Source organism: Panthera pardus, unplaced genomic scaffold (assembly GCF_024362965.1).
Source record: "Panthera pardus isolate Hobbes unplaced genomic scaffold, ASM2436296v1 HiC_scaffold_19, whole genome shotgun sequence".
NCBI classification, from domain to species: domain Eukaryota; kingdom Metazoa; phylum Chordata; class Mammalia; order Carnivora; family Felidae; genus Panthera; species Panthera pardus.
Genome location: NW_026526754.1, coordinates 13,289,760 through 13,307,012, shown reverse-complemented (window position 1 = coordinate 13,307,012; position 17,253 = coordinate 13,289,760). Strand labels below are relative to the sequence as shown.

General features: G+C 53.9%; 1 protein-coding gene across 3 annotated transcripts; it reads left to right on the top strand.

Moving 5' to 3' along the window:
* The first annotated feature begins 500 nt into the window (after window positions 1-500).
* LOC109270633 (C-type lectin domain family 18 member A) lies at window positions 501-13,829 on the top strand. Of its 3 annotated transcripts, none has more exons than XM_053906665.1 (12): window positions 501-812; window positions 1,298-1,416; window positions 3,508-3,747; window positions 8,425-8,522; window positions 8,913-9,034; window positions 9,224-9,331; window positions 9,914-10,006; window positions 10,417-10,523; window positions 11,213-11,264; window positions 11,565-11,661; window positions 12,853-12,944; window positions 13,457-13,829. In XM_053906665.1, the coding sequence occupies exons 1-12, from the start codon at window positions 674-676 to the stop codon at window positions 13,492-13,494; spliced, it is 1,305 nt and encodes a 434-aa protein (XP_053762640.1). In that variant the 5' UTR covers window positions 501-673; the 3' UTR covers window positions 13,495-13,829. The 3 variants fall into 3 exon arrangements, with proteins under 3 accessions (XP_053762640.1, XP_019310835.1, XP_019310834.1); XM_019455290.2 differs by having other exon boundaries at window positions 505-812; window positions 1,325-1,416; window positions 11,135-11,264; XM_019455289.2 differs by having other exon boundaries at window positions 505-812; window positions 11,135-11,264.
* The last annotated feature ends 3,424 nt before the right edge of the window (window positions 13,830-17,253 follow it).

Sequence of the window (17,253 nt, the reverse complement as noted above, 5' to 3'; positions counted from 1 at the left end):
AGCCCCCGACACTGCCCAGACACACACCGCCCCGAGTCCTAAGGCACTTTTTTCGGCCTACAGGTGCAACCCTAGCCCCTATTCCCCTACAAACCCAACACCTCAGTGCCCCCGCCCACCAGTGGCACCTGCCTGGTGTGTGGTTACCATCCATCTATGTTTAATTCATGGCTGGGGGTTGGGACGAGCTTCCTGAGAAAGGGAAGAATTCCCCTGGGGTCTTGCCCAGTTCCCGCCTGCCTGCCCTGGGCCTGGGAGTAGAAGCTACCGATGTGCCCAAAGGACACTGTCCCGGCCAGGGCACGGCCATCATTTGCTAATCCACAGCCCTGGAATGTCTGTGGGCCAATCGGCGGGGGCTCCCAGGGCTCCCCAAGGGCTCCAATAATCCTGCAATGATTAGCAGGGGCCACAGGGTCAGTGCACACTGCTGGGTTGGTTGTTATGGGCAGGGCTGCTGGCCAGGCCAGTGGCTGGAGGGGGGTGGAGCCCTGGGATTGGAGCTGGCTTTCTCTCATGCCAGGGCCGACGGGAGGCTTTTGGGATACACCGATTACTCACCAGCCTCCCCCTTTTGTCTGCCAGTACAGCCTGACCCCTTGAGATTGTGAACACTCTATCTAGCCTGGGAAGCGGGCTGGACGGCTGAGCCAGGCCACATCCAGAGTGGCCCATGCTGTGGCCAGAGCCCTCCACCAGGCTGGGGGGCCGCTGGCCTGGCCTCCTGCCCATACTTCTGGCTCTCCTTGGCATGGCCCGGACGGAGGTGGAGGTGCTCCTGCCGCAGGAGGAACAGGCTCCAGCGCCTGGAGGTAAGGGGCCCCCGGGTGAGGAAAGAGGTGGAGCCGCTGTGAGCTCTGCAGAGGGGTGCTCCGGGGCTGCTGGAAGCCAGTTCCCAGGCCTGAGCCCTGGGCAGGCTAGCTGTGGTTTAAAGAGTCCCCTTGGGTAACCCAAGGGCCCAAGATGGTTGGGGGGGTGGGGGCTGGGGAGCAGGAAGAATGAAGGGGAGTGGGCCCAGGCTCGGGGGTCCAGGAGGAAGACCAGCCAAGGGGCCCCAGGGCTGACCCCTCCACGCATCCAGCCCCTGGCCCTCACCCCCTCCTGTTACCCTCACCCCCGGCCCTCAGCCCAAGGGTGCCTGGGCACCTGCCTCTCTGCCAGCCCCACACCTGTCTCCCATCCCTCTGCACGAGCCCTCCCGTATGCCCACCATCCTCCCCAGCCCCTCCTGCTCTTGTTTCCTACGGGCAGGGCTGCACTCTAATCTTGCCACGGTGACCCCCACCCCATCACCCAGGGGGCCTGACCTTGTCTCCCACCCCAGCTCTGAGCAGTAAGGAGATGTTCCTGCTCCTGTCCCTCCACAACCGCCTGCGCAGCCGGGTGCACCCTCCTGCAGCCAACATGCAGAGAATGGTGAGGACCCCCAAGAGGGTGGCTGGAGGGGCAAACGTGAAGAGGCCTCAGGAGGCCAGACTGGTGCCAGGCGCCCATCCACCTGAGCAGGGCAGGGGGGTAGCCAGTCACCTGGCCCACTGAGGGGACCATGCCCGGTTGCGGGGGCTCCGCAGCTGCCTCCTTCCCAGAACGGCAGTTCTTTGGCCTTTCCTCACATCCCATCCCGTTGCCCGGGAGACCAGAAGACAAGGAAGGAGTGCTCCACAAAGAAGTCCCAGCAGGATCAGAGGGGCAGAGGACTGGGAGGGAGCAGCACCCCGCTTGAGGGAGGGGGCTTGAATGTGACCAGGGCCCAGTGCTTCTTCATGGTTTGTCTGGGTGACTAAGTGGGGCCCCTCTGAGCTCCCTCCTCATTCACTGGGGGCTGGGTAGCACGGCAGGATTTCCCACCACACCAACTGGGACCACCGGGGGGGCGGGCAGGAACCATCCGGGGCCCAGGAACACAAGCCCGGCCCATGTTAACAGGCCCGGGAGTGAGAGCAGGATCGTGTGGGGGTGGGCAGGGTTCCCCATGGCTGCCTCCCATAAACTCCTCCAGGCTGGCTCAGTGGTGGTGACCTTGAGAGCTCCCGGGTCAGTTTCCCAGGAGGTGGGGGTGGGGCGAGCCGGCGGGAAGGGGTCACTTCTCCCCCCTTCCCTGCTCCGCAGCAGCTCTGCCCCTCCTCAGGCGCAGGTCCTGGCCCCCACTGCCCACTCTCCTTGCTCCCAGCTCAAGCGCCTGGCGTGGGGGCGTCCTGATCACCTGGTCAGCAGTTTCTATAGTTTTCATGCCCCTTTGACCAAAGTCTTAGAAAAAGAGCATTTCATAAAAGATGAGAATGGAGCCCCACCACTCAGCCTCCCTCACCTCTGCAGCCCTCTAGGGCTTTCCCCCAGTGGAGGCTGAGGCTCTGGGGAAGTTGCAATCCCCATGACAATCTTACCCCGCGGGTACCTTACTGTCCTCATGTTGAGTCTCGTGGAGATTAGGGGACTGCTAATGGGGTGGCTGGGTTGGGCCAGGGCATGGTGATGGGATGACCCATGTCTTCTTCATTGCTGAACCCCTCGTTTAAAATTTTTTAAGTTTATTTTGAGAACGAGAGAGCCAGAGTGTGAGCAGGGGAGGGGCAGAGAGAGAGAGAAAGAGAAAGAGAATCCCAAGCAGGTTCTGTACTGTCAGCACAGAGCAAAGCGGGGCTCAAACTCGTGAACCATGAGTTCATGACCTCAGCCAAAATCAAGAGTCGGATGCTTAACCTACTGAGCCACCCAGGCGCCCCAATGAGCCCCTTGTTTAAGAGGACAGAGGACTACTGGGCGGCAGTGGGGGTATGAGGGGAAGTCTGTTGGTTTGTGGGTGGGGAGAAAAGATTGGGGCCGCTCCAGAGGACAGTGCTGTCTGGGGCCAGAGCCCTGGGGCCGGGAGCCTCTCTTGTCCTGCTTCCCTGTTGGCACCCCAACGCACTCCAAGGCCAGGGTTAGAGAACAGGACAAAGCAGCATGGCTGCTGAGGTCTTTTGCATCAAAGAAAAGTCAAGTGGGAGCAAGTGAACCTTTCTGCCAATGGCCAAGACCAGTTGTACCTAATGGCAAACACAAAACCAGTTTGCAAGGCTTGGGCACTGCCCAGGGCTCGCATTACCAGACAGGAAAAACTACCAGAGAAGCCCATCCCATCACCCGGCTAACACTACTCCCTCAGGAACACCCATCACCCCCCTTCCTGGGGTGGTGCCCAAGGCAGGGCCTAAGGGCACCCACACAGGAGTCAGAAGGATGGGAGCTCTCAGGCCTGGGTAGAGCCAGGCTCTGGGTCAGGCGTCCAAACATCGCTGGTACTTTTACAAACATATCTTGGAGAGTTCCTTGTTCTCCAAGGTCCAGACTGATTGCCCCTGGCTCCGGGCGGGGGGAAGTGGGTGAAAGAAGCTTGGAGGGGTCAGGTGGCCAAGCAGGAATCCCCGTCCAGTGCTCTCTGCATGAGCCTACACCCTGTGGGGAGGTTGAATCACTAAGGCCTGGCCCAAAGGTCCCTGCTGACGTCTCTGTTTGCGCCGCCCCCAGGACTGGAGCGAGAGCCTGGCCCGATGGGCTCAGGCCAAGGCGGCTCTCTGTGGTGCCCCAGCCCCGAAGTCTGCATCGGCACCTCGAGCCACGCAGCAAGTGGGCTGGAACGTGCAGCTGCTGCCCGTGGGTTCAGCATCTTTTGTCCACGTGGTGGGCCTGTGGTTCGCAGAGGGGCAGCGGTACAGCTACACAGCAGCCGAGTGTGCCCCCAATGCCACCTGCACCCACTACACTCAGGTGAGTCTGTGCCCCTGGCTCCAAGGCCCCTGGGCCACTGGGGGCAGCTCAGAAGGGCTACCATTCGTCCTGAAATTGGTGGTCACTTTCCCCCCGAGTTGTATAGTTTTACTTTTTCAGCTTTAAATACGAAATATTTCAAACATCAAATAATGGACTCCCTTTTACCCATTACTAGAAAATGTTTAACTATAGTTGTTTCTCATCTCTGAAGAAAAAACAAACAACAGAACTGAAGCCCTACTCCTGCTCTTTCCTCTGTCCTTCCCTAGAGGTGGGTGACCTTCCTGAAATCCAGGTGGATCAGTCCCAAGCACATTTCCTTTATTTTATTTTATGTACCTGGCATTGTTTAGGCGCTAGGGTGCAGCACTGAAAAACACAGGCAAAGCCAAAGCATTTTTAATACTTTTACTGCATGTCTAAGTGTTTTCATACCTTTACAGCTTTTGCAAGTGGGTTGTGTGTTATTAAGTCCCGTATGAGTGCTCTGTGTGTCTCGTTTACCACCCCAGACCATGTTTCTAAGATTTACTTCCGTTGACCCAGATACACATGGGTGATTCACTATGAATAAACTGCAATTTATAAGCATCTAGGTTATTTCTACTTTTTTACTATTAAAAGTCATTCCGGGGGCACCTGGGTGGCTCAGTTGGTTGAGCGCCCGACTCTTGATTCTGGCTCAGGTCATGATCTCAGTTCGTGAGTTCAAGCCCTCTGTCAAGTGCACTATCAGCACGGAGCCTGCTTGGGATTCTCTCTCTCTCTCTCTCTCTCTCTCTCTCTCTCTCTCTCTCTCTCAAAACAAATAAACACAAACTTTAAAAAATTTTTAAAAAATAAAAGTACTTCCACAATGCACAAATCCTACTTCAGCTCCTTTCGTGCATATGTGTACAGAGTTTCTCTAGGATGCATTTAGAAGGTGAATGGCCAGGTCATAGCATAGCATGCAACTACGACCTTATGAGTTATTGCCAAAGTGGCCATGCCAACTGTACTCCCATTCACAAGTCAGTTCTTGCTTCCCCAGTATTGCCAGGCTCCTTGATTTTGACCAACTCGAGGCTGTGAAATGCTTCCTCACTTGATTTTTAATTTGCTTTTAATTTGAAATTGAGCATATTACCTGCTTTGTTAATTACCTATTCAAATGTCTTGCCCATTTTTTAACACAGTGCATCTTTTTCTTACTAATTTTCAAGCATCCTTTCTACATTCTTTATGCTTTCTGTTGGTCATATGGATATACATTTTTTCCTAGCATAGGGCTTATATTTTTCTTTGTGTATCTTATATTTTATATGATAGACCTTTTAGATTTTAGTATTAATCCATTTTCTCAGTTTAATGTATAGTTCATCTGTTTGTGGTATCATGTTTAAGAAATCCTTTTCCACTCTGACATCAGAAATATCTTTTCTTCCAAAGCTTTCCTTTTTCATATTGATGTCATTATGCCTCCTGGAATTTTTCATGCAGGTGTGGTATAGGATCTCATTTTATTGTCTTTCCAAATAAGCATCCTCTACTGAGTATTGAATCCTTCCCCACTGATTCATAATGCCACCTCAGTCATATACCAAGCTCACATCTGCCCGTAAGTCTTTTGCTGAGTTATTGGTCCTATTCTGTTGTTTTGTTGTTGTTGTTTATCCCCACACAAATCATATTTTAATTATGGCTTTATAGAAAAGTTTTGAAAGGAAAATTCTCCATCTACACACTATATGCTATAACAGTTATGCAAATGCTAAAATACTGATGTATTAGTAAACAGTAGCTGCCCCAAGTTCCCAGAATGCACCTGGCCTAGCCTCTTCCCTGAAACACCTAGAATCTGTCCCATGGTCTAGAGCCAAAAAATGAATGCCTGGCACAGTATTGGGTCCCAGGATCCTCCTTCAGCCCAGTGTCTGTTCTGATTGGCAAGTACCCATGCCTACTGGTTGTTAAATATTTTGAATATTTGCCAACTTGGCATATCATGTAATGTGAAATAATGTAATGCAGAGTGTGTGTGTGTGTTGTTGTTGTTACTGTTGTTTTTTTTTTTTAATATTTATGTATGTATTTATTTTTGAGAGAGAAAGAGGGAGCAAAAGAAGGGGAGAAAGAGAGGGAGACAGAGAATCCAAAGCAGGCTCCACACTGTGAGCACAGAGCCTAATGGGGGCTCAAATCCATGAACCATGAGATCATGACCTGAGCCAAAATCAGCAGTTAGATGCTTAACTGACTGAGCCCCCCAGGCGCCCCTGTTGTTTTTAATTCATTGCTAGATCTGCTTTGCTAATTATTATTTGATATTGAAATTGACCTCTGATTTCCTTTTCTCATACTGCCCTTACTTGGGTTAGAGCAATGCTAACCTCATAAATGAATTGCAAATTTTGCCTCATTTTCTCTTTCCTGGAATAGTTCCTATAATATTTGCTGTAACTCTCCTGTAAAACTATTTGGACCTTGTTCTGTTTTGGGGCTGTTTTGTGTGTATATGCGTTGTATGTGTGGATTTTTAACTGCTGATTCAACTTTTAGAAACGGTCAGAGACCATTTCAGCTTTTCTCCTTCTTCTTGAGATAGTTTTGCCAAGTTCTGTTTTCTAGAAAATTGTCCATTTTATGTTTTCCAATTTATTGGTCAGAATTGTTCAGTATTTAACACAGATTTAAAACTAGAATTAAACAGGGATTTTAAAAAGATTTGCTGTGTCTGTAGCTAGGTCCTTTCAAACTTTTCAGCTTTATTTGTGCTTTCTCTCTCATTCTTTACCAGTCTTGCCAGAGCTCTATTTGAACAAATCAGCTTTTTTTTATTTTAGCCTCTTATTTTTAATTTCTGCTTATTTTTATTATTTACTTTTTAAGAGTTTAAAAAATTTTTTTAGTAATCTCTACACCCAACATGGGGCTCAAACTCACAACCCCAACATCAAGAATCCTTTGCTCTTCTGACTGAGCCAGCCAGGTGCCCCTATTATTTACTTTCTCCTACTTTATTCAGTTTATTATTCTTTTTTATATTCTTTTTAAATATTTTTTAATGTTTATTTTTTTCTGAGAGCAAGCAAGAGGGGAGAGGCAGAGGGACATAGAGAATCCTAAGCAGGCTCCACACTGTCAGCACAGAGCCCAAGGCCAGGCTCACACTCACAAGCCGTGAGATCATGACCTGAGCCGAAGTTGGATGCTTGACTGACTGAGCCACCCAGGCGGCCCTACTGTTTTTTTATATTCTTGATTAATTTTTAAGTCTTTTTCCATTTCTGCTAAATTCATTTAAAGCTATAAATTTCCCTCTAAACTTCATTAGCTGTATCCCGTGAATTTTGCTGTTCCGTGATTTTTCATTTCTACATGTTTCCTATTTTCCATCATGATATCTTTGATTTCGAAGTGTATGCTTAAATTTTCTACGTTTTCTCCTTCCCCTTACTTCTAAGCTATTTACTCGATATTTTATTGCATTGTATTTATAGAATGCAGCCCATAGGCTATTGTTCCTTTGGTCTTTGTTGAATCTTGCTTTGTGGTTTAGGGAGGGGGGTCAATGTTTGCAAACGCTCCGTGCATCCCTAAAGAGAATGTACGTTCTCTAATTATCGGGTACATATATATGACTACATGTCTGTGTCTCCCTATTTCACAGTTGTCATTTTAAGTGCTGCAGGAGTTGAACTATTCCTGCGCTGTTTCCAAGTTATCGCTGATTTCAAGATTTTAAATCTAAGTTTGGAGTACTATCCGAGACCTACACCTACCAGCTTTTGCCGTATGATACACTACCCCAAAGTTTAGCATCCTGTGATTCTGCAGGTTGACAATCTGAGCTGGGCCCAGCGGGGAAGTTCTTCCCGCCTTGGTGGGGCCCACGTGCAAGGGCAATCACTTGGCTGATTTTCTGGGAGCTGGATGTCTAGAGTGGCCTCAGCTGGCTCACCTCTGCCTGTGGGGTCTCCTGAAGCATAGGTTCAAAACTGGCTCAAAATCACTTCTTCTGCATTCCGTTGGCCCACACAAGCCACAGGGCCAGCCAGAGACAAGCTGGAAAAGAGAGTCCTCCTCATGATGCAAAAGAGCACATTTAAGCGTGAGCTGTAGGAAGGAGTGAAGGGTTGTAGCCATCTGTGCAATCGGTCACAAGACCTTTGATGTCCAAGATTTTTTTTTTTTTTGAGAGAGAGAAAGAGACAGAGCGCAAGTGGAGGAGGGACAGAGAGAGGGGGAGAGAGAGAGAATCCCAAGTAGGCTTTGTGCTGCTGTCAGCCCACATCCCAGGCGGGACCCCGTCTCGCATACCCATGAGATCGTGACCTGAGCCAAGATGGAGGTGGACCCCTAACGACTGAGTCACCCAGAAGCCCTGTCCAAGACTTTCTTTTGCCACTTCCACCCACCCACGATTCTCTCCTTTCTTCAGGTATCTGCTGACTGAAACCCCTCCACTCCCCCCCCCCAGACAGCCTTCCTAGGCTATTCCCACCTGTCCTCATAGCCCTGCCCAGCCCAGCTGCCACGGCTGAGGCCCCGGGAGGTGAGGGAGTTGTCTTTCTGTCTGGTTTGGGGCAGAGGCTGCGTCTCCCCTCCCCAGACAGGCATCGTCAGTGCCGTTGGCCCCCAGAAGACTGGGGGGGCCCGTGATGATGGTCTGAGCCACTATGTCTTCTGCAGCTCGTGTGGGCCACCTCGAGCCAACTGGGCTGCGGGCGACAGCCCTGCTCTGGGTCCCGGGCGGAGATTGAAGCCTTCGTCTGCGCCTATTCTCCCGGGTAAGCGCCCGCCGCTGCGTTGTGGGATGGAGGGTACGTCCTCCCAGGGTAAAACGCTCACCCACCCACTCACAAGGCCTTTGCCCCTTGGTCTGCACCCTCACAGAAAGAAGGAAAGGGAGAGGGTGTGGAAGTGGGCAGCACTCACGAGCCCGGCCAGGCAGAATGTGGCTTCCCAGATGCCCGTCCTTGGAGGCACCGTTCTGCTGTGCCCGGTTGAAGTATGGAGCATTAGCCTTAGTTTGGAGGCCATTTTTTTCCTTTCCTAGGATACCTCCCTGTCACCTCCCTGTTCCCTGACTCCCTGGCCGGGCCAGAAGGAGCCGAAGGGGCCGAGGCCCTTTCCCCAGGCCAGGCCCTTGCAGCCCTCTCTGGTGCTTACTCTCACAGAGGCAACTGGGAGCTAAACGGGAAGACAATCGCCCCCTATAAGAAGGGCTCCTGGTGCTCTCTCTGCACGGCCAGCGTCTCAGGCTGCTTCAAAGCCTGGGACCACGCAGGGGGGCTCTGTGGTAAGTGCCCCGCCCCGCCCGCCTCCTGCTGGGACAGTGGTACAAGAGAGCTTGATGTGGTGATGCTCGTGGAGGGCGGCAGCGTCCTGTAGGACTGTCCTCCAAGCCGTGGCCCTTAGCACCCGGGAGGCACCTGGCTGGGCTGCCTGAAGGAGGTTCCCTCTCAGAGCTCCAACCTCGCCTGACCAGAGGTCCCCAGGAACCCGTGTCGCATGAGCTGCCGGAACCACGGACGTCTCAACATCAGCACCTGCCACTGCCATTGTCCCCCTGGCTACACAGGCAGATACTGCCAAGGTGAGGGGCACGTGGAGCTCCAGATCACCCAGGGAGTGAAGTCTGGGCCCAGGGCACATGCAGGCAGCCTCAGGGGGTGGGGGGACACACGGTGTTGCGTGGGTGTCCAGGGGCCGTGTTGCACTCACTCAAAGGGTTTGGAGAGAGTCTTGAGGGAGTTGGTGGGTGCTGACCAGGTACTTGCTGACCCGGACACTGCATATAGTCATTCAACAAACAGCCTGAGCACCACCGGCCAGACCCTGAGCTTTGCAGGGGATTCAGAGTAGATTCCGATCTGGCCCTTAGGCCGTGGACGGTAGCAGGAGGACATTATCAGGATCTAGAAGTAGACTCTCCTCCCAGTGTCCCCCTCCCAGCTCGGTGACCATGGGCAGGTCCGCCTCCCAAGCCCCAGTTTGCTTCTCTCTACAATGGAGATCAAACCAAGTGTAGCAGCAGTCGAAGCCCGGACGGGTTCCGTCCCTGAGGGGCGTGCTGGCCGCAGGTGGCCATTCCCCACACTCCGAGGCCTGTGAGAGGCAGCGTGTGGGGTCCCGGGGCTGCGGGCTGAGCTCTGTTCCTCCCTGCCTGCCCTGGCAGTGCGGTGCAGCGTGGAGTGCGTTCATGGCCGGTTTCGGGACGAGGAGTGTTCCTGCATCTGTGACGTCGGCTATGGGGGAGCCCAGTGTGCCAGTAAGTCCTGCCCCCAAGGTCCCCCCGATGAGCCAGGCCACACCCCAGGGACCCCCTCAGCAGCAGAGCGTTGGAGCCAGCTCGGACCGGCTCCCAGGAGTCTACTGTGCACCTCTCTTCCCAACTCCCTGCTCGGTGACATCACATTGGTACCTTGAAATTGTCCCTGGTGGGGGTATTTGCACCGCACAGATTGGCAAATTCTGTATGTCTTTTTTTTTTTTTTTTTTTTGAAAGCAAGCCGACTGTTACACATTCACCAGCACAACACTGACTCCCACCCACTCTCCGGCTTGGAGAGGGTGGCCAGAGGAAGGGGAAGGGGCTTCTTGAGCTTGGCGCCCTGGCAGGGAGCGAGGCGTAATGAGTCTGAGGTCCCCACGCACACAGTCAGGCCCCCCTGTCCCCAGCCAAGGTGCGCTTCCCCTTCCACACTTGTGACCTGAGGATCGACGGAGACTGCTTCATGGTGTCCTCAGAGGCAGACACCTACTACGGAGCCAAGATGAAATGCCAGGTGATGGTTGACCCCTGCCTTCCCAGGGACCCCCAGGGTCTCAAGTAAGGGTCTCAGTGGAGGGAGCTGGGACTGAGAAGTGGCTCCTTTGACTTCTTCTGACCTGACTCTGGTCATTAGTGTAAAGCGGGGTTACTCAGAGGCCCAATGGGAGCCAGGAGGTCACCTAATGAGCTGAGGGACCCAGGGGTGAGCCCTTGCCCAACCCCCACCTCTGGAGCCGTCCTGATTCAGTCCTAGCTACTGGCTGTCACGTAGGTATAGGAGTTCACAGAGGTCAGAACTTGGGATTTTTCAAGAGCACCAGCAATTCAGATTTTCATGGGCATCGCTAGATTTATTAATGTCGGCAACCAATTCAAACGTATTAAAGACACTGAACAGATGAAACAAAAACCTTCCCGAGGTCAGGGCCCTGTCAGTCTGGGCCCCTGTGCACAGAGAGAGGAGATGCAGGCAGGGGAGAGGAAGGGGGACCCCTACTCTAAGAAGCAGGAGGCTGTGGGACGGGGGAGAGGATGTCCCTGGCCACTTCGGGGCGTCGGGATGGGTAGGAAGGGCCGGCCTGAGCTCTGGGGCCCTGCCAGTGTGACGTGGAGTGGGGGTTACAGGGAAAGGGCGGGGTGCTAGCCCAGATTGAGAGCCAGAAAGTTCAGGACATCCTCGCCTTCTACCTGGGCCACCTGGAGACCACCAACGAGGTGACCGACAGCGACTTTGAGACCAGAAACTTCTGGATCGGTGAGTGCCTGGCTGGTTGGGGGTGCAGGAATCTGGGCTGCAAAACCTCCCCCAGCAGACCTCCCCCAGGTAAGGGTATGATGAGGGCCGAGGACCCGGAACGGGGCTGGCAACCTCCTTCCCTGTGGGGAGCACTGACAAGAGGGAGGGGGAGAGTCCCTGGGGGCCGAAAGAGCTGGGAAGGTGATTAAGGACAGGCATTAGGCAGCAGGCTCCAAGCCCGGGGGCGCTCCTCTCAGGGAGCCTGGGCTCTGAGTGGGGCCCAGGGCTGGTGGGCCAACCTCAGCTGCTGGGGCCCAGGGCTCACCTACAAGACCACAAAGGACTCCTTCCGCTGGACCACCGGGGAGCACCAGTCATTCACCAGTTTCGCCTTTGGGCAGCCTGACAACCAGGGGTGAGTCTGGAGTGCCCTCCCTCCTCCGGGCTCCCTCTCTCACGCGGGACCGCTTGCTGAGCCCTCAGATGCCACTGAATAACCTCCACCCGGCCTGCTGCCTGGCTGAGCCCTGTGAGGGCCTGGGCCTTACCCGGGGCCCAGGAAGTCTGGGTACAGCTGATGTGAGCCACAGCCCAGCATCTCGGGGCTTACATAAAGGAGAGGGAGCTCTAGAAGCCTCCATCCATCCATCCCCACTGTTCCCTCAGCTGTCCTCCCAGCCCTCCGTTATCTCCACCTGTCCCCCACCACCACGCTCCTCTGCCTACATCAACACCCTGATTCTGGGGTCTTTAGCAATCCACCCACCTGCATCCAGTCCTGCACACACCCATCCCCCAGCCAGCCTGTACAGAGGGCCTTCCGGTTAGGTGGCCCTGCCCCGGTCATCAGAGCCCAGGAATGCCCAGGGCAAGCGGGGGCAGGGTAGAGGAAGTCAGGCTGTGTGGACTAAGGGCTCCAAAAATCTGGCCCACGTCCTTCGACCTCATTGATGGCAGCCGGGCCCATGCCCCTGCTCTGTCACCTAGAGGACACCGCTCTGGTTGGGCTCTCAGGCACACCCTCTCCCTGCTGGGAGGAAGGATATGGGCCTGACTGTTCCAGGTCCTACCTTCACCCCCACCGGCTGGCATGGCTGAGTGCTGGCTCTGGGCAGGGGGAGTTGCTGCCCAGGTAGGGGGTTTGCCGAGCCCTCCCAGCTTCCCTGAGAAGAGTTACAGAGGCCTGAGTGGCAGGCATGGGAGCCTGGGGGTGGGTCTAGCTCCCAGAAGCCCCTTATGTGGGTTGGAGGCACCTAAGCTTCTTAGACGCAGGTGGCCTGCTGGAGTGGAAGATTTTTTTTTTTTAACATTTATTTATTTATTCTGAGAGAGGAGAGAGTGAGCGCATGCTCATGAGCAGGACAGGGGAGGGGCAGAGAGAGAGGGAGGGAGAGAGAGAGAATCCCAAGCAGGCTCTGCACGGTCAGTGAGGAGCCCGACACGAGGTTCGAACCCACGATCCATGAGATCATGACCTGAGCTGAAACCAAGAATCGGACACTTAACCGACTGAGCCACCCAGGCGCCCCTGGAGGAAGATTTAATCCTCCCCCAGGCTCCTAATTTTGTCCGTCCACCCTGAGCACCTGACATCTTGGCCTGGCAGGTTTGGCAACTGCGTGGAGCTGCAGGCATCAGCCGCCTTCAACTGGAATGACCAACGTTGTAAAACCCGAAACCGTTACATCTGCCAGTTTGGTAAGGGCCCTCTCACACCTCCCCTTTCTGGGTCCCTGTCCTCTGAGGTCCCTGCTGGCCCGCTGCAGGCGCTAGGATAGCCAGGTCACAGGCCCAGATAGAGTCTGAGCGTGCAGGGCCGCCGGGGATGTCCCGCTCGGGGCGTTGTCGTACCTGCGGGCCCCTGAGGCCCAGAGAGGAAGAAGGGCCCAGTTTAGCTCGTCTGTGCAGCAGCAGGACTGGAATACAGCCTGGCCAAGGATCTCTCCAAGGTCCCTTTCCTCCTGTCACTAAAGCTGCTGCTTGGGGACCTGTTGGTTTCACTGGTGTTCCTGATTCCCTAGGGCCCAGTGAACGACAGTGGGGAACAGGGGTGAAACCTGGCCCAGAATCGGCCCCCAGCAACACCTGCTGGAAAGGTCTAGAGCTCCATCTGGGCACGATAGCCATTTCAGGGCCAGCTACAGGAAGGTCCCCATCCGAGGACTGCCTGGGCTGCCACTGACCCTCGCTCCGTTTGGCTTCCTTTCCAGCGGAGGAGCACATGTCCCGGTGGGCCGTGGGACCCTGAGACTCAGCCAGGCCTCTCCCCTGCCAGCCTCCCGAGGCACAGCCCTGCGTGCCCATCTGCACACCTGCCTGGAACAAGGGCCAGGCCAGGGCTGCAAGCCCAACATCCACAGAGGTCGCGGACCCTGTGGGAAGTGAGGCAGGGGGCACAAGTCAGACCCAGAGAGGGCTGGGGCCCCTCAGCCTGCTTTCATTGGGAAGATGGGTGTCAGGCGCCCCGGGCCGGCAGTCAGAAGAGACCACTCTCCTCCGTGTATGCCGGACCCTGTGGGGCAGATGGGGGTTCCTCACTGCCCAGGGTGCACCCCACAAAGGATTAAACTAAGTTATGAATCAGACTTGTGCCTGCTTGTTTCGAAGGGGAATCTAGCGGAGTCAGGATGATCCTGGGAACACCAGAGGGTGCCTGAGGCTTTCCTGCTGGTTGCCCACCCCCAACCCCAGTCCCTTCCCTGCTCACCCATATGACCCAGACCACCCTCTGGAAGTTTTCTGGTGTTAGCCCCTGAATGATGCACAGATTTGGAAGCCTTGTTTGCATCCCTGACTTCCTGTTCCAGCTCCCCCTCACCGCTGCCTCTGTCGGCTTTGCGCTTCTGCCCACACCCTCTCCCTGTATTCACCGTGCCCGCCCCTACATGTTCCTGCTTTCTTTGTTATTATCGGAACTGGGGTGGGTTATGGCCCCGTCGCCCTCCTCTCCCTTCAGTGGTGAGAGCGGCCGTGGGGGCAGGTGAAGACTGGCAGATGCCATCATTAGCGTCCAGAATGCACCCCTACCCAGTTGCACGCTGTTATGTGCGAACATTGAGTTGCTTTGCTGGTTGGAGGTGGGAGTGTGGCCCGGGGTCACGAACAGAGAGAAGTGTAGCAGCCACAGTTTCTATTGTGGTTGTAAACAATAGAAACATAGAAACAGCTGTGACTTAATCACGGCAGAAAAGGAACTTCTCAAAAAGACAATGATTGGGGTGCCTGGGTGGCTCAGTCGGTTGAGTGTCCAACTTCGGCTCAGGTCATGATCTCACGGCTTGTGGGTTCGAGCCCCACGTGGGTCCCTGTGCTGCCAGCTCAGAGCCTGGAGGCTGCTTCGGATTCTGTGTCTCCCTCTCTGCCCCTCCCCTGCTCACGCTCTGTCTCTCTCTCTCTCAAAAATAAATAAACATGAAAAAAAGTTGTTTTTTTTTTTTAAAGACAATGATTTACAAATAGGCAAAGGACATGAATAGACAGTTCCCCAGAGGAGCTATACAAGTGACCAACAAACACAACATCACTAGTCATTAGGAAATTCACAGCAAAACCACACTGAGATACCACTTCACACCCATTAGGATAGCTGTTATCAAAGAAACAGATGATAACCGGGGTGCCTGGGTGGCTCAGTCGGTTAAGTGTCCGACTTCGGCTCGGGTCATGATCTCACAGTTTGTGAGTTCGAGCCCCACATCCGGCTCTGTGCTGACAGCTTAGAGCCCGGAGCCTGCTTCAAGGAGCCTGCTTCAAATTTTAGGTCTCCCTCTCTCTCTGCTCCTCCCCCACTCATGCTCTCTCTCTCCTTCAAAAATAAAAACATTAAAAAAAGAAACAGATGATAACAAATGTTGATGAGGTCTTGGACCAACTGAAACCCTCATACACTGCTGGTGGGAACATAAAACTCTGGAAACAGTCTGGGGAGTCCTCAAAAAGGTAAGCACAGCTACTACATGCCCCAGCAACCCCACTGCTAGGTATGTACCTGAGAGAACTGAACACAAGTACTCCAACAAGTCCTTATGTACCAACAAGTCCTTATGCACAAAGTTCCCAGCAGCATTATTCGCAACAACCCAAATGCCCATCAACCGATGAGTGGATAAGCAAATCTTGGTGTGTACGTGCCAAAGAATATTATTCAGCCATTAAAAGGAACGAAGGACTGGGGCGCCTGGGGAGCTTAGCCAGTGAAGTGTCCGACTCTTGATTTCGGCTCGGGGCATGATCCCACAGGATTCTTTCTCCCCTCTGCCCCTCCGTGCTTGCGTGACACGTTCTCTCTCTCTCTCTCTCTCTCTCTCAAAGAACAAAAAGGAATCAAGTACAGATACGTGCTGAGGTGGATGAACCTTGAAAACATTTTCAGTGAAATAAAGTAGCCACAAAAGGTCACATATCATGGTTCCATTCATATGAAATATTCAGAATAGGTAAATCCACAGAAATAAAACGCATGTTGGTGGTGGCCAGGAGTGGCAGGAGAATGGGGAGTAACTGCTCCATGGGTCTGGGTTTTGTTTTGAAAACTTAGAGGTGGTGGTTTCACAAATGCCACCAAACTGGTTACTTTCCTGCTATATGAATTTCACCTCAATTAACAACACAAATCCTGACCACAGGATCCCAGGGAGAGTCAGAGAGCCGGGGGGGGGGGGGGGGGGCTTACGCAGCCAGAAATAGTGCCCCAGATTTGGCTGCAAAGTCAGGCCAGGTAGACACCCATGCCAGTGCTGTCAGGAACTGCAGAGGGTAAACTCGGGCAGTGACGCTGGAGCCACCCGTGTGGCAACCCCACCTCTGCGCTGACAACTGATGCTGGCAATCCCGTGCCCTCCTGAGCCCAGACACCAAATTCCCATTCCGCTGCGGCCTCGCCGGTCAGCATTCCCGGCACGAAGGCTTGTGCCTCGGCCGTGTATTTCTCAGCGCTGTGGCAAAGGGGCCATCCAAGAGTTTGCGAGTGGCGGTGGCAGTGGGCAGGTCCTACCTGAAAAGTCCATTCCAAGCTTCTCGTCTGGAGGCAGGGCAGCACAACGCGGAGCTTCTCCAAGTCAGGCTGCAGACCAGCGGCATTGGCGTCAGCCAGGAAGGTGGTAGAAAAGCAAATTCTCGGGACTCTCACGTGGCTCAGTCGGTGAAGCGCCTGGCTCTTGGTTTTGGCTCAGGTCATGATCTCACGAGTTCGTGCGCTTGAGCCCCGTGTCCGGCCCTGCGCTGGTGGAGCCTGTTTGGGATTCTCTCTCTCTCCCTCTCTGCCCCTCCCCCACTCGTGCTAGCATGCTCTCTCTCTCTTTCTCTTATAAATAAATAAATTTTTAAAAGAAGAGAAAATTCTCAGCCACCTCCACCACCTCCAGCCAACTGAATGGGGAGGGTGAGGCCAGGGCTTGGGTTTTAACAAGATCTCTGGCTACTTCAGACGCAGGCTCTGGTGCCAGAACCACGGGGGGAGGTGGAGAGTTTGAGCCTAAAGTCAGGCCACCTGGATTTCAGGGCAGGCTCTGCCACTTACTGCGTTACTTTGGGTGAGACCGTCACCCCAGTCTGCCTGGAACGGTCTGGGTGTCAGCACTGCAAGCCCCACGTGCTTGGAAACCCCTCATTCCCAGGCGATCCGGGACACTTGGTCACCCCAAAACATCTCTCTGCCTTCTATTCTTCTGTAAAGTGAGGATAATAAACTGACTTGGTACATTAAGGTGTCGGCGACAGAGCCTGAGGTCAGCAAACAGGGATAAATGTCAGCTCAGCTGAGCTCGTGCCCCAAATTTTTTCGATTCCTTCATCAACAGTACACCATCGAACCTCGCTTGTTAACTAAGTAAATCTGTGAAACAAGTTGCTTGAAACTGTGCCTGGTCGTTAGTCAACTCAGAAAGTCAGGGGCTCATTTTTCTTCTTCGCCCTCAGCTAATGTCGTTTGGCCACGATTAAGGCCGGGTTTCAGGCAACCACCAGGGCAAACAATTAGAACCGTCCCAGCTACTCAGACGAGCCCCAC